Here is a 14,732-nt window from a genome sequence, read left to right on the forward strand (position 1 = left end):
TCATGACCTGAGCCAAAGGCAGCTGCTTAACCAACCAACTGAGCCACCCAGGTGCTAGGGTAGTTCCATTTTTAATTTTTTGAGGAACCTCCATATTGTTTTCCATAGTGGCTGTAATAGTTTGCATTCCAACCAACAGTTCTCCATTCTTGCTGTTTCTTGTGTTGTTGATTTTAGCCATTCCAACAGGTGTGAGGTGATCTCCCATTGTAATTTTGATTGCATTTCCCTGATGATGAGTGATGATGAACATCTTTTCCCATGTCTTTTGGTGAATTGTATGTCTTCTTTGGAGAAATAACTGTCCTTCAGCCCATTTTTTAATTGGTTATTCGTGTTTTGGCTGTTGAGTTGTAGAAGTTCTTCATATATTTTGGATATTAACCTTTTATTGGATATATCATTTGCAAATATCTTCTCCCATTCCATAGGTTCCCTTTTACTTTTGTTGATTGTGTTCTTCACTACACAGAAGCTTTTTATTTTGGTGGTGTCTCAGTAGTTTATTTTTGCTTTTTGTTTCTCTTCCCTCAGAGGACCTATCTAGAAAAAGTTGCTATAGCCAATGTCAGAGAAATTAATGCTTGTGCTTTCTTCTAGGATTTTAATGGTTTCAGATGTCACATTTAGGTCTTTAACCCACTTCAGATTTACTTCTGTATATGGTATAAGAAAGTGGTCCAGTGTCATTCTTGTGCATGTTGCTGTACAGTTTTCCCAGCACCATTTGTTGAAGAGACTGTCTTTTTCCCAGTTGATAGTCTTTCCTGCTTTATTAAAGATTAATTGGCCATATAATTGTAATATGTTCCCCTCTAAACTTACCTTGTTCAGAATTTTTATCATGAATGGATGTTGTACTTTGTCAAATGCTTTTTTCTGCATCTATTGAAATGATTATATTGTTCTTACTCTTTCTTTCTTTCTTTTTTTTTATTTCCAGCATAACAGTATTCATTATTTTTGCACCACACCCCATGCTCCATGCAATCCGTGCCCTCTATAATACCCACCACCTGGTACCCCAACCTCCCACCCCCCGTCCCTTCAAAACCCTCAGATTGTTTTTCAGACATGGTTCACCTCCCCTTCCAATTTCCCCCAACTCCCTTCTCCACTCTAAGTCCCCATGTCCTCCATGCTATTTGTTATGCTCCACAAATAAGTGAAACCATATGATAATTGACTCTCTCTGCTTGACTTATTTCACTCAGCATAATCTCTTCCAGTCCCGTCCATGTTGCTACAAAAGTTGGGTATTCATCCTTTCTGATGGAGGCATAATACTCTATCCCCAGGGGTACAGGTCTGTGAATCACCAGGTTTACACACTTCACAGCACTCACCAAAGCACATACCCTCCCCAATGTCCATAATCCCACCCCCTTCTCCCAAACCCCCTCCCCCCAGCAACCCTCAGTTTGTTTTGTGAGATTAAAAGTCACTTATGGTTTGTCTCCCTCCCAATCCTATCTTGTTTCATTGATTCTTCTCCTACCCACTTAAGCCCCCATGTTGCATCACCACTTCCTCATATCAAGGAGATCATATGATAGTTGTCTTTCTCTGCTTGACTTATTTCGCTAAGCATGATACGCTCTAGTTCCATCCATGTTGTCGCAAATGGCAAGATTTCATTTCTTTTGATGGCTGCATAGTATTCCATTGTGTATATATACCACATCTTCTTGATCCATTCATCTGTTGATGGACATCTAGGTTCTTTCCATAGTTTGGCTATTGTGGACATTGCTGCTATAAACATTCGGGTGCATGTGCCCCTTTGGATCACTACGTTTGTATCCTTAGGGTAAATACCCAATAGTGCAATTGCTGGGTCATAGGGCAGTTCTATTTTCAACATTTTGAGGAACCTCCATGCTGTTTTCCAGAGTGGCTGCACCAGCTTGCATTCCCACCAACAGTGTAGGAGGGTTCCCCTTTCTCCGCATCCTCGCCAGCATCTGTCATTTCCTGACTTGTTTATTTTAGCCATTCTGACTGGTGTGAGGTGATATCTCATTGTGGTTTTGATTTGTATTTCCCTGATGCCGAGTGATATGGAGCACTTTTTCATGTGTCTGTTGGCCATCTGGATGTCTTCTTTGCAGAAATGTCTTTTCATGTCCTCTGCCCATTTCTTGATTGGATTATTTGTTCTTTGGGTGTTGAGTTTGCTAAGTTCTTTATAGATTCTGGACACTAGTCCTTTATCTGATATGTCATTTGCAAATATCTTCTCCCATTCTGTCAGTTGTCTTTTGATTTTGTTAACTGTTTCCTTTGCTGTGCAAAAGCTTTTGATCTTGATGAAATCCCAATAGTTCATTTTTTCCCTTGCTTCCCTTGCCTTTTGCGTTGTTCCTAGGAAGATGTTGCTGCGGTTGAGGTCAAAGAGGTTGCTGCCTGTGTTCTCCTCAAGGATTTTGATGGATTCCTTTCGCACATTGAGGTCCTTCATCCATTTTGAGTCTATTTTTGTGTGTGGTGTAAGGAAATGGTCCAATTTCATTTTTCTGCATGTGGCTGTCCAATTTTCCCAGCACCATTTATTGAAGAGGCTGTCTTTTTGCCATTGGACATTCTTTCCTGCTTTGTCGAAGATTAGTTGACCATAGAGTTGAGGGTCTATTTCTGGGCTCTCTATTCTGTTCCATTGATCTATGTGTCTGTTTTTGTGCCAGTACCATGCTGTCTTGATGACGACAGCTTTGTAATAGAGCTTGAAGTCCGGAATTGTGATGCCACCAACGTTGGCTTTCTTTTTCAATATCCCTTTGGCTATTCGAGGTCTTTTCTGGTTCCATATAAATTTTAGCATTATTTGTTCCATTTCTTTGAAAAAGATGGATGGTACTTTGATAGGAATTGCATTAAATGTGTAGATTGCTTTAGGTAGCATAGACATTTTCACAATATTTATTCTTCCAATCCAGGAGCATGGAACATTTTTCCATTTCTTTGTGTCTTCCTCAATTTCTTTCATGAGTACTTTATAGTTTTCTGAGTATAGATTCTGTGTCTCTTTGGTTAGGTTTATTCCTAGGTATCTTATGGTTTTGGGTGCAATTGTAAATGGGATTGACTCCTTAATTTCTCTTTCTTCTGTCTTGCTGTTGGTGTAGAGAAATGCAACTGATTTCTGTGCATTGATTTTATATCCTGACACTTTACTGAATTCCTGTATAAGTTCTAGCAGTTTTGGAGTGGAGTCTTTTGGGTTTTCCACATATAGTATCATATCATCTGCGAAGAGTGATAGTTTGACTTCTTCTTTGCCGATTTGGATGCCTTTAATTTCCTTTTGTTGTCTGATTGCTGAGGCTAGGACCTCTAGTACTATGTTGAATAGCAGTGGTGATAATGGACATCCCTGCCGTGTTCCTGACCTTAGCGGAAAAGCTTTCAGTTTTTCTCCATTGAGAATGATATTTGCGGTGGGTTTTTCATAGATGGCTTTGATGATATTGAGGTATGTGCCCTCTATCCCTACACTTTGAAGAGTTTTGATCAGGAAGGGATGCTGTACTTTGTCAAATGCTTTTTCAGCATCTATTGAGAGTATCATATGGTTCTTGTTCTTTCTTTTATTGATGTGTTGTATCACATTGACTGATTTGCGGATGTTGAACCAACCTTGCAGCCCTGGAATAAATCCCACTTGGTCGTGGTGAATAATCTTTTTAATGTACTGTTGAATCCTATTGGCTGGTATTTTGTTGAGTATTTTCGCATCTGTGTTCATCAAGGATATCGGTCTATAGCTCTCTTTTTTGGTGGGATCCTTGTCTGGTTTTAGGATCAAGGTGATGCTGGCCTCATAAAATGAGTTTGGAAGTTTTCCTTCCATTTCTATTTTTTGGAACAGTTTCAGGAGAATAGGAATTAGTTCTTCTTTAAATGTTTGGTAGAATTCCCCCGGGAAGCCGTCTGGCCCTGGGCTTTTGTTTGTTTGGAGATTTTTAATGACTGTTTCAATCTCCTTACTGGTTATGGGTCTGTTCAGGCTTTCTATTTCTTCCTGGTTCAGTTGTGGTAGTTTATATGTTTCTAGGAATGCATCCATTTCTTCCAGATTGTCAAATTTATTGGCGTAGAGTTGCTCATAGTATGTTCTTATAATAGTTTGTATTTCTTTGGTGTTAGTTGTGATCTCTCCTCTTTCATTCATGATTTTATTTATTTGGGTCCTTTCTCTTTTCTTTTTGATAAGTCGGGCCAGGGGTTTATCAATTTTATTAATTCTTTCAAAGAACCAGCTCCTAGTTTTGTTGATTTGTTCTATTGTTTTTTTGGTTTCTATTTCATTGATTTCTGCTCTGATCTTTATGATTTCTCTTCTCCTGCTGGGCTTAGGGTTTCTTTCTTGTTCTTTCTCCAGCTCCTTTAGGTGTAGGGTTAGGTTGTGTATCTGAGACCTTTCTTGTTTCTTGAGAAAGGCTTGTACTGCTATATATTTTCCTCTCAGGACTGCCTTTGTTGTGTCCCACAGATTTTGAACCGTTGTATTTTCATTATCATTTGTTTCCATGATTTTTTTCAATTCTTCTTTAATTTCCCGGTTGACCCATTCATTCTTTAGAAGGATGCTGTTTAGTCTCCATGTATTTGGGTTCTTTCCAAACTTCCTTTTGTGATTGAGTTCTAGCTTTAGAGCATTGTGGTCTGAAAATATGCAGGGAATGATCCCAATCTTTTGATACCGGTTGAGTCCTGATTTAGGACCGAGGATGTGATCTATTCTGGAGAATGTTCCATGTGCACTAGAGAAGAATGTGTATTCTGTTGCTTTGGGATAAAATATTCTGAATATATCTGTGATGTCCATCTGGTCCAGTGTGTCGTTTAAGGCCTTTATTTCCTTGCTGATCTTTTGCTTGGATGATCTGTCCATTTCAGTGAGGGGAGTGTTAAAGTCCCCTACTATTATTGTATTATTGTTGATGTGTTTCTTTGATTTTGTTATTAATTGGTTTATATAGTTGGCTGCTCCCACATTGGGGGCATAGATATTTAAAATTGTTAAATCTTCTTGTTGGACAGACCCTTTGAGTATGATATAGTGTCCTTCCTCATCTCTTATTATAGTCTTTGGCTTAAAATCTAATTGATCTGATATAAGGATTGCCACTCCTGCTTTCTTCTGATGTCCATTAGCATGGTAAATTCTTTTCCACCCCCTCACTTTAAATCTGGAGGTGTCTTCGGGCTTAAAATGAGTTTCTTGGAGGCAACATATAGATGGGTTTTGTTTTTTTATCCATTCTGATACCCTGTGTCTTTTGACAGGGGCATTTAGCCCATTAACATTCAGGGTAACTATTGAGAGATATGAAATTAGTGCCATTGTATTGCCTGTAAGTTGACTGTTACTGTATATGGTCTCTGTTCCTTTCTGATCTACCACTTGTAGGCTCTCTCTTTGCTTAGAGGACCCCTTTCAATATTTCTGTAGAGCTGGTTTGGTATTTGCAAATTCTTTCAGTTTTTGTTTGTCCTGGAAGCTTTTAATCTCTCCTTCTATTTTCAATGATAGCCTAGCTGGATATAGTATTCTTGGCTGCATGTTTTTCTTGTTTAGTGCTCTGAAAATATCATGCCAGCTCTTTCTGGCCTGCCAGGTCTCTGTGGATAAGTCAGCTGCCAATCTAATATTTTTACCATTGTATGTTACAGACTTCTTTTCCCGGGCTGCTTTCAGGATTTTCTCTTTGTCACTGAGACTTGTAAATTTTACTATTAGGTGACGGGGTGTGGGCCTATTCCTATTGATTTTGAGGGGCGTTCTCTGAACCTCCTGAATTTTGATGCTCGTTCCCTTTGCCATATTGGGGAAATTCTCCCCAATAATTCTCTCCAGTATACCTTCTGCTCCCCTCTCTCTTTCTTCTTCTTCTGGAATCCCAATTATTCTAATGTTGTTTCGTCTTATGGTGTCACTTATCTCTCGAATTCTCCCCTCGTGGTCCAGTAGCTGTTTGTCCCTCTTTTGCTCAGCTTCTTTATTCTCTGTCATTTGGTCTTCTATATCACTAATTCTTTCTTCTGCCTCATTTATCCTAGCAGTGAGAGCCTCCATTTTTGATTGCACTTCATTAATAGCTTTTTTTATTTCAACTTGGTTAGATTTTAGTTCTTTTATTTCTCCAGAAAGGGCTTTTATATCTCTCAAGAGGGTTTCTCTAATATCTTCCATGCCTTTTTCGAGCCCGGCTAGAACCTTGAGAATTGTCATTTTGAACTCTAGATCTGACATATTACCAATGTCTGTATTGATTAGGTCCCTAGCCTTCGGTACTGCCTCTTGTTCTTTTTTTTGTGTTGAATTTTTCCGTCTTGTCATTTTGTCCAGATAAGAGTATATGAAGGGGCAAGTAAAATACTAAAAGGGTGGCAACAACCCCAGGAAAAAATGCTTTAACCAAATTAGAAGAGATCCAAAATCGTGAGGGGGGAGAAAGGGGATAAAAAGAGGTTCAAAAAGGAAGAAAGAAAAAAAAAGAAAAAAGAAAAAAAAAAAAAAGAAAAGAAAAGAATTAAAAAAAAAAAAAGGAAAACACCTAAGAAAAATGTAAAAAAGAAAAAATATATATATTAGATAAACTAGTAAAAAATCGTTAAAAAAGAAAAAGGTAACAGTTAAAAAAAAAAATTTTACCCGAAGGCGAGAAAAAAAAAAAAAAAAAAAGAAAAAGAAAAAAATTAAATTAACTGCAAGACTAAAAAAAAATCACAGGGAAAAAGCCATGAGTTCCGTGCTTGGCTTTCTCCTCCTCTGGAATTCTGCTGCTCTCCTTGGTATTGAAACCGCACTCCTTGGTAGGTGAACTTGGTCTCGGCTGGATTTCTTGTTGATCTTCTGGGGGAGGGGCCTGTTGTAGTGATTCTCAAGTGTCTTTGCCCCAGGCGGAATTACACCGCCCTTACCCGGGGCCGGAGTGAGTAATCCGCTCGGGTTTGCTTTCAGGAGCTTTTGTTCCCTGAGCGCTTTCCGTAGAGTTCCAGAGGACGGGAATACAAATGGCGGCCTCCTGGTCTCCGGCCCGGAGGAGCCGAGAGCCCAGGGCCGCACTCCTCAGTGCGCCCTCAGAGAACAGCGCCCAGTTACTCCCGTCTGCCTGACCTCCGGCCGCGCTCCGAGCTCTCCGAGCCTGCGACCAGTTCAAGGTAACACCGAGCTGTGAGCTTACTGTCGGCTCTGTCTCTGTAGCCGGCTTTCCCGTTCCAATACCCGCAAGGTCTGCGACACTCAGACACCCCTGCTCCTTCTGTGACCCTGCGGGACCTGAGGCCACGCTGAACCCGCGTGGGCTTCGACCCGGTTTAGCCTCTGGAGCGATGTCCCTCAGCGGAACAGACTTTTAAAAGTCCTGATTTTGTGCGCGGTTGCTCCGCCGCTTGCCGGGAGCCGGCCCCTCCCCCCGGGGTCTATCTTCCCGTCGCTTTGGATTCACTTCTCCGCCGGTCCTACCTTTCAGAAAGTGGTTGTTTTTCTGTTTCCAGAATTGCTGTTCTTCTTCTCTTCGATCTGCCGATGGATTTTCAGGTGTTTGCAATCTTTAGATAAGCTATCTAGCTGATCTCCGGCTAGCTAAAGCAGTCTCAGCCTGCTACTTCTCCGCCATCTTGACTCCTCCCCCTCACTCTTTCTTTTTTTTAATATGATGTATCATGTTGATTGATTTGTGAATATTGAAACACTCTCCCAGGAACAAATCCCACTTGATTGTGGTAAATAATTTTTTAATGTATTTTGTTGATTTGGTTTGCTAGTATTTTGTTGAAGATTTTTGCATCTATGTTTATCAGAGATATTGGCCTGTAATTCTATGTGTGTGTGTGGTGTCCTTATCTGTTTTTAATATCAGAGTAATGCTCCCTTCATAAGATTTATTTGAAAGTTTTCCTTCCTTATCTATTGTTTGGAATAGTTTGAGAAGTATAGGTATTAACTCTTCTTTAAATCTTTGTTAGAATTCACCTGCAAAGCCATTTGGCCTTGGACTTTTGTTTGTTGGGATTTTTTTGATTACTGATTCAATTTTTTTACTGGCTTTTGGTCAGTTCAAATTTTTTATTTCTCCCTGCTTCAGTTTTGGTAATTTATGTTTCTAGGAATTTATCCATTTCCTCTAGGTCGTCCAATTTGTTGACACATAATTTTTCATAATATTCTCTTATGCTTGTGTGTATTTCTGTGGTGTTGGTTATTTCTCCTCTGCCATTTGTGATTTTATTTTAATCCATTGTCTTTTTTTTTTTCTTGATAAGTCTGGATAGAGGTTTATCAATTTTACTGATTTTTTCAATAAATCAGCTCCTCTTTTCATTAATATGTTCTACCCTTTTAATTCTGTATCATTTATTTCTGCTCTAATCTTTATTATTTCCTTCCTTCTGCTGGTTTAGGTTTTGTTTGTTTTTCTCTTTATAACTTCTTCAGGCGTAAGGTTAGGTTTTTTATTGGAGATTTTTCTTGCTTCTTGAGATAGACCTGTATTGGTATAAACTTTTCTTTTAGAACTGCTTTTACTATATCCCAAAGGTTTTGGACTGTTGTAGTTTCATTTTCATTTGTTTCCATGTGCTTTTAAATTTCTTCTCTGATTTTCTGGTTGACTCATTTGTTGTATAGTAGCAGGTTATTTAATATCTCTTTCTACACACACACAAACACACAACTCACTCACACACTTATACACTTTCCAGGGGCACCTGGGTGGCTTAGTTGGTAATTGTCTGCCTTCAGCACAGGTCATGATATAAGGGTCTTGGGATTGAATCTCGCATCAGGATCCCTGCTCTGAAGAAGCCTACTTTTCCCTCTCCCACCCACCATCCCTGCTTGTGTTCCCTCTCTCCCTGTGTCTCTGTCAAATAAACAAATAAAATCTTAAAAAAGAAAAAAAAGCTCTTTTGAGGCTTTTTTCTCAGGAGATTTGGACTGAGATCTCTGGAGATTTGGAATCAGGTCTCACAGGATATGGACTAAGATCTCAGGAGATTTGGACTGAGATCACCTGACTTCCTTGAGTTCTTAGAATATCTGAAATGAGTTCTCATGAGATTTCAACCCAAATCTCTTGAGAATTGCTGGAATTCTCAGGAGATTTGCACTGAGATCTCTTGAGATTTGAAATAAGTTCTCACAAGATTTGGACTGAGATTGCGTGATTTCCCTGAGTTCTCACAATATTTGAAATGAGTTGTCATAAGATTTGTGTAGAAATCTCCTGAGAATTGCCCGAGTTCTTAGGAGATTTAGACTGAGAGCTCTCGAGATTTGGAATAAATTCTTAGGATATTTGGAATGAGTTTTCACAGTATTTGGGTAAAAATCTTATGAGAACTGCCTGAGTTCTCACAAGATTTGGACTGAAATCTCAAACCTCCTTCCAGCGTTTCGCACTGCAGCTGACCACTGCCTCCAGTGGCGGGAGCCTACATTTCCATTTCTCCCAGGGTCTCACAATGCAGCTTATCACTGCTTCCAGTGACACAATTCTGCGCTGCCATGCCATCAAGCAGGTCTCATAATTCAGCTTTCCACCACTGGAGGCAGTGTTGAGCTCCAGTGCAAAAGATGCTGAAAGGGGGCAGTTCAGCTTGCCACCAAGGGAGGCAGTGCTGCGCTGCAGTGCACTGGACACTGGAAGACGGGCTGCTGGCATGTCTGGACAATGGATGCAGTGGACAGATACAGTGCAAGGCGTGGGAAGGAGAGGCAGTGTGGATTTCCTCCATTGGAGGTAGTGCTGAGTTGCAGTCTGAGTGATGGTGGAAGACTTGCTAGTGTGGCTTGAGACCACTGGAGGTAGTTGTGAGCTGCATTGCGAGACTGGAAGTGGTGAGCTGAGTGGTGAGCTGCAGAGCAAGAGTCACTGGAAGGCATGGCAATGCTGCTTGCCACCACTGGAGGCAGTGACAAGTTGCAGTGCAAAAGACGCTGGAAGATGAGTCAGTGCAGCCTGTCAGCACTGAGGGCCGTGGTGAGGTGCTGGGTGAAAGATCCTGAGAGGCGACGCACTGCAGCTTGTTTCTACAGGACGCAGTGGTGAGCTGTATAGTCTGTTTACCCAGGCTCAAGAGTGGTGGTAACAATCCCTAGAGTTGTCCCCCAACTCAGCATTGTGCCTCGTGTCCCCAGGTTTGGTGGTAATGGGCTGTTAGAACGGTGCAGGAGGGACCTCCCAGTGGGGGTCTGGAGCCTGGAGGAAACCAGACCTGACTCACATTGCATTTGGAACCAATGAGTTGAGTGGGGTTTTGTTTTGTTTTTGGAAGAGTAACTTCACTTCCCCAAAAAGGACAATGCATCAGTCGACTTTAGAATGAAACTAATTACTACTTAAGAAACCAGCATGTGTCTCCCCTTCTCCCAGGAACTGGAGCAGATGTGCAGGCCTTAGGTCAAAGGTGCCTTCTTATCCCTGCCTGACAACACTTCCCCATTCTGGCTCCACAAGACCCAAGGTTTTGAAATCAGCCTCTGAGTCAGTCATGCAGCTTGTCCCAGGACGTCAGCCTTCAGAGAAATCAACAGGTATGTTCGGTGCAATGTCACATCCATGTTAAGACGGGAGGTAAAACTTCTCTTTATCCTCAAACCTCCTGAGCATTTCTCTTGTCTCTAGTGGAGCCACAAAGTCAGATGAAGCAGCTGTCATCAGTCTAGAGTGGGTGCCCGAGTTCCTTAGTTTCCCTGCAGGGAGCACATGGCAGAGGATCCTATTTTCTCTGCTTCATTTCTGGATTACAAAGGTACTTGGAACATCTCTTTCCTAGGCAATCACTTTGATTAGAAAGGGAAGACAAGATTTACTCTTTGTGTGTTTTAAATATATAATGTGTTCTTTCATCTAATAGTGTTTATTCCATCGGGCCTAGGTTGTGGTGGTGTGGCCAGCATCTATAGTTAGGTGGCTGTTTACAGTCAGATAGAGACTTGGATGGTGTCTTGTCATTTGTCAGAGACAAGTGTTTCCTAACTGATTAGTCTTTTCATCCAGAGAGTTACAATGAGGGCAGAGGAAGAATTCAAAATGATTTCAAGGGGCCTTCTATGATTTAAAAGTTAATCTTGACTTTCTAGTTTCACTCAGTGGATCATCTAGATATCTGGACATGCCGTATTTTCTCTGTAGTTTCAGGGGTGGTGAAGTCAGAAGGAGAGTGTTTGGGAATTTTCCTGGATAGAAACATGCCGGTGGCTTCAAGAGGCTTGGCCTTGGGAACCCTGGGTGGATTTCTGGAACTGCTTGCCTGTCCCTGCATGAGTCAGGTTATCCCACAGGTTTTTCAGTCCCTCTTTAGGGAATTGCTGGCAGGAAATGTTGTGCATAAAGCAGAACCCTCCTGCACTGTTGGTGGGCGTGCAGGCCGCTGCAGCCACTCTGGAACTGAGTGTGGTGGTTCCTCCAAAAGCTAAGAATCGAACAACCCTAGGATCCAGCAATCGCACTTCTAGGTATTTACCCAAAGGACACAAAAATGCACATTCAGTGGGGTCCAAGCACCGTGGTGTTTGTAGCAGCATGAACAACAATAGTGAAACTATGGAGGGAGTCCCAGTGTCTGTTCACTGGTGAATGGAGAAAGAAGATGTGGGAGACAGATACACAATGGAACAGGACCCAGATTCCCAAAGAACAAAACCTCTGTCCGCAAGGATGCAGGTGGACCGAGAGTGGGTTAAACTAAGCAAAATCTGTAAGGAAAGACAAAAACCCACTGACTTCCCTCCGCTGGAGTTTCAGAAAGAACACAGATGACCATAGTGGGAGGACAGGCACATGAGGAGGCAGACTCAACTTTAGAGCACAAACGGGGGGTTGCTGGAGGGCAGGGGCACGAGGGGAAGTGGTAACTGGGTGGCGGCTGCAGGAAGGGCGCTTGCGATGAGCCCCGGCTGTTGTCTGCAGGTGAGGAATCACGAAATCCTCCCCCTGAAGCAAAGGAATGAACACTGTGTGGAAATGAACTGGAATTGAAGTCAATGAAGGAAAAAAACCATGTTGTGCTTCATGAAGAGCTAGGTAGAAATGGAGCGTTTTCCATTCTCCTGTTCTGTAGATGATAGTTTTCAAACACCCCGGGATGGGCTGCGCTAGTTTCTGATGGCACAAGGAGTCTTCGGAGAGCTGCTGTGAAAGGTTCAGATCTCAGAGCACGTTCACGCTCCATTGATGCACCGCTGGCTCTCAGTTTGCCCAGAGGGGAAGGTGAATGCAGAGAAATAGGACATAAGAGGAAAGGAGGCGTTCACCATTCAGGAGGGAGCCTTCTGCCTCTCATGAAAGCCTTGGGCCAGTGTAATTTTGGAAAGGGCAGATCCTGGAGTTTTGTGGCATACAGGAGAGTTCCAGGTCTGGAGAGAGCTGCCAGGGGTCCCGGAGGAGAGCAGAGTGCATTCTTCAGGAGGCTGTGGGCAGGGCTGACTCCAGGGGTGGCTGTGTTTCCTCCAGGTGACAGTTGTGACAGGTCAGGGTGGTGAGAAGGTTCCTGGCTGAGGACAGGTGAGGCCCAGGTGGAGAGCTGGCAGAGCACCTTCTTCTGAGCCACCAGCCTCACCCAACATGCACAACCTCATCGTCTGTCCCTGTCACTCCGGTTCAGACCTCTCCTTGTTGCCAGGCTGAGATGCTGGTTTGTCTTTTGTTCTTTGTGTGTGGGTGATGTTTCAAAAGTTAGATGGTGGGAATGATGGGTTGTCAGAACATCTGCTCTTTTATTTCCTGCTCTTTTTCAATCACTGAAGTGAATCAGACCTGCTAGTGGAAGAAGCAGTCTATGTGGTTTCTTTTTCCTGTTTTGTTTTGTTTTTTAAGATTTTATTTATTTATTTATTTTATAGACAGAGATCATCACAAGCAGGCAGAGAGGCTGGCAGAGAGAGAGGGGGAAGCAGGCTCCCTGAAGAGCAGAAAGCCTGATGCGGGGCTCAATCCCAGGACCCCTGGACCATGACCCGAGTCAAAAACAGAGGCTTTAACCCACTGAGCCACCCAGGTGCCCCTCTTTTTCCTGTTTTAATTAAATAATGGGAAAACAGTCTTCTGAAATAGTTAAAGAATCCTTTGTGGGTGTTCATGTTTTTCTCTTCCATGAAGCACTTTCTGGTATTAGAAATTATTTTTTAGGAGTGCCTGGGTGGCTCAGTCGTTAAGCCTCTGCCTTTGGCTTGGGTCATAATCCCAGGGTCCTGGGATCAAGTCATGCATTGGGCTCCCTGCTTAGGCTCCCTGCTTCTCCCTCTCCCACTTCCCCTGCTTGTGTTCCTTCTCTCGCTGTGTCTCTCTCTGTCAAATAAATAAATAAAATCTTTAAAAAAAAATCTTTCCAGATTTTTTTCTTGGGGTTGACTTCTAGTTTATAGTGCTATGGTCAGAAAAGATGCATGGTATGACTTTGAGCTTCTTGAATTTGTTGAGGCTTGTTTTGTGGCCTAAGATGTGATCTATTCTTGAGGATGTTTCGTATGCTCTTGAAAACCATCTGCTGTTTTAGGATGAAGTGTTCTGAATATATCTGTTAAATCCATCTGGTTCAGTGTGTCATTCAAAGCCATTGTTTCCTTGTTGATTTTCTGTTACAGTTAACATCTTAAACTTATAATAGTCTAGCTTGAATTAATACTAACTTTGCCTCAGTAGCATACAAAAACTCTCTTCCTTTATAGCTCTGCCCCTCTCTTATTATTGTCACAAATTATGTTTTTATACCTGGGTGCCATCAACATAGACTTATAATTATTGCTTCATACAATTGTCTTTTAATTCATATAAGAATTAATACAATTATATAACAAAAATATATGAACACTGACTTTTTCTTAAATATTTTATGTATTTATTTGATAGAGAGAAAGCATTAGAAGGGAGAGGGTCAGAGGGAGAAGCAGACTCCCTGATGAACAGGGAGCTTGATTCGGGACTCAATCCTGGGACTCCAGAATCATGACCTGAGCTGAAGACAGTTGCTTAACCAACTGAGATACCCAGGCACCTGAACACTGATTTTTATATTTATTTATATAATTATCTTAACTGGTGTTCTTTATTTCTTCATGGGATTGAGTTATTGTCTAGTGACATTTTAATTTCTGTCTGAAGGACTCTCTTCTGATAATTTTTTGTTGAAAACCAGAACTCCTGACATTATAATGTGGCAACTCTGGAGATCATATTTGCCCCCTTACCCTGGGTTTACTTTGGCTGCTTGTTATAGTTGTTGATGTCCGTTTATGGACATGCAAAGTCTAAATCTTTTATCATGGAAGTCTCTGTTCTATTGGTTTGTGGGGACTAGTGATCAATAGAAATTTTCTTTACCTGTAACCAAAAACAATCCCCTAGTTTTTGAAGATGGTGTGTGTGTGTGTGTGTGTGTGTGTGTGTGTGTGTGTGTGTTTTGGCACACTTTCAGTGCTTAAGCATTTTGCAACTATGCCTTAACTTTCATTTCCTGGTTGGACAGAGCCTGAAGGTAAATCAGAGGTGAATCTTCAGGCCTTTTCTAGAAACAACTCATAACAATACAAATAAAAATAACACAATCCTGGAATCAAGTGTCCCACGTTCTTCCCACTGAGCCAGCCAGTTGCCCCCAAAAGTCACTTCTTTCTAAGATAATCTATAAATTCTAGGCAATCTCAATCAGAATACTAGCATCAGTTTTTAATAATAGAATTGACTAGCTCGGGGCACCTGGGTGGCTCAGTGGGTTAAAGCTTC

At 41.7% G+C, this 14,732-nt stretch overlaps 1 protein-coding gene across 1 annotated transcript in view; it reads left to right on the forward strand.

The window, feature by feature from the left end:
* Window positions 1-10,543, forward strand: part of LOC116579827 (zinc finger protein 383-like) — a 62,174-nt gene extending 51,631 nt beyond the window's left edge. Inside the window, 1 exon segment of the mRNA XM_032325687.1 lies at window positions 10,383-10,543. Coding sequence (XP_032181578.1) covers window positions 10,383-10,409 — 27 coding nt within the window. The 3' untranslated portion in view covers window positions 10,410-10,543.
* Window positions 10,544-14,732: the final 4,189 nt, after the last annotated feature.

This window comes from Mustela erminea, chromosome 19, assembly GCF_009829155.1.
Source record: "Mustela erminea isolate mMusErm1 chromosome 19, mMusErm1.Pri, whole genome shotgun sequence".
Classification (NCBI taxonomy): domain Eukaryota; kingdom Metazoa; phylum Chordata; class Mammalia; order Carnivora; family Mustelidae; genus Mustela; species Mustela erminea.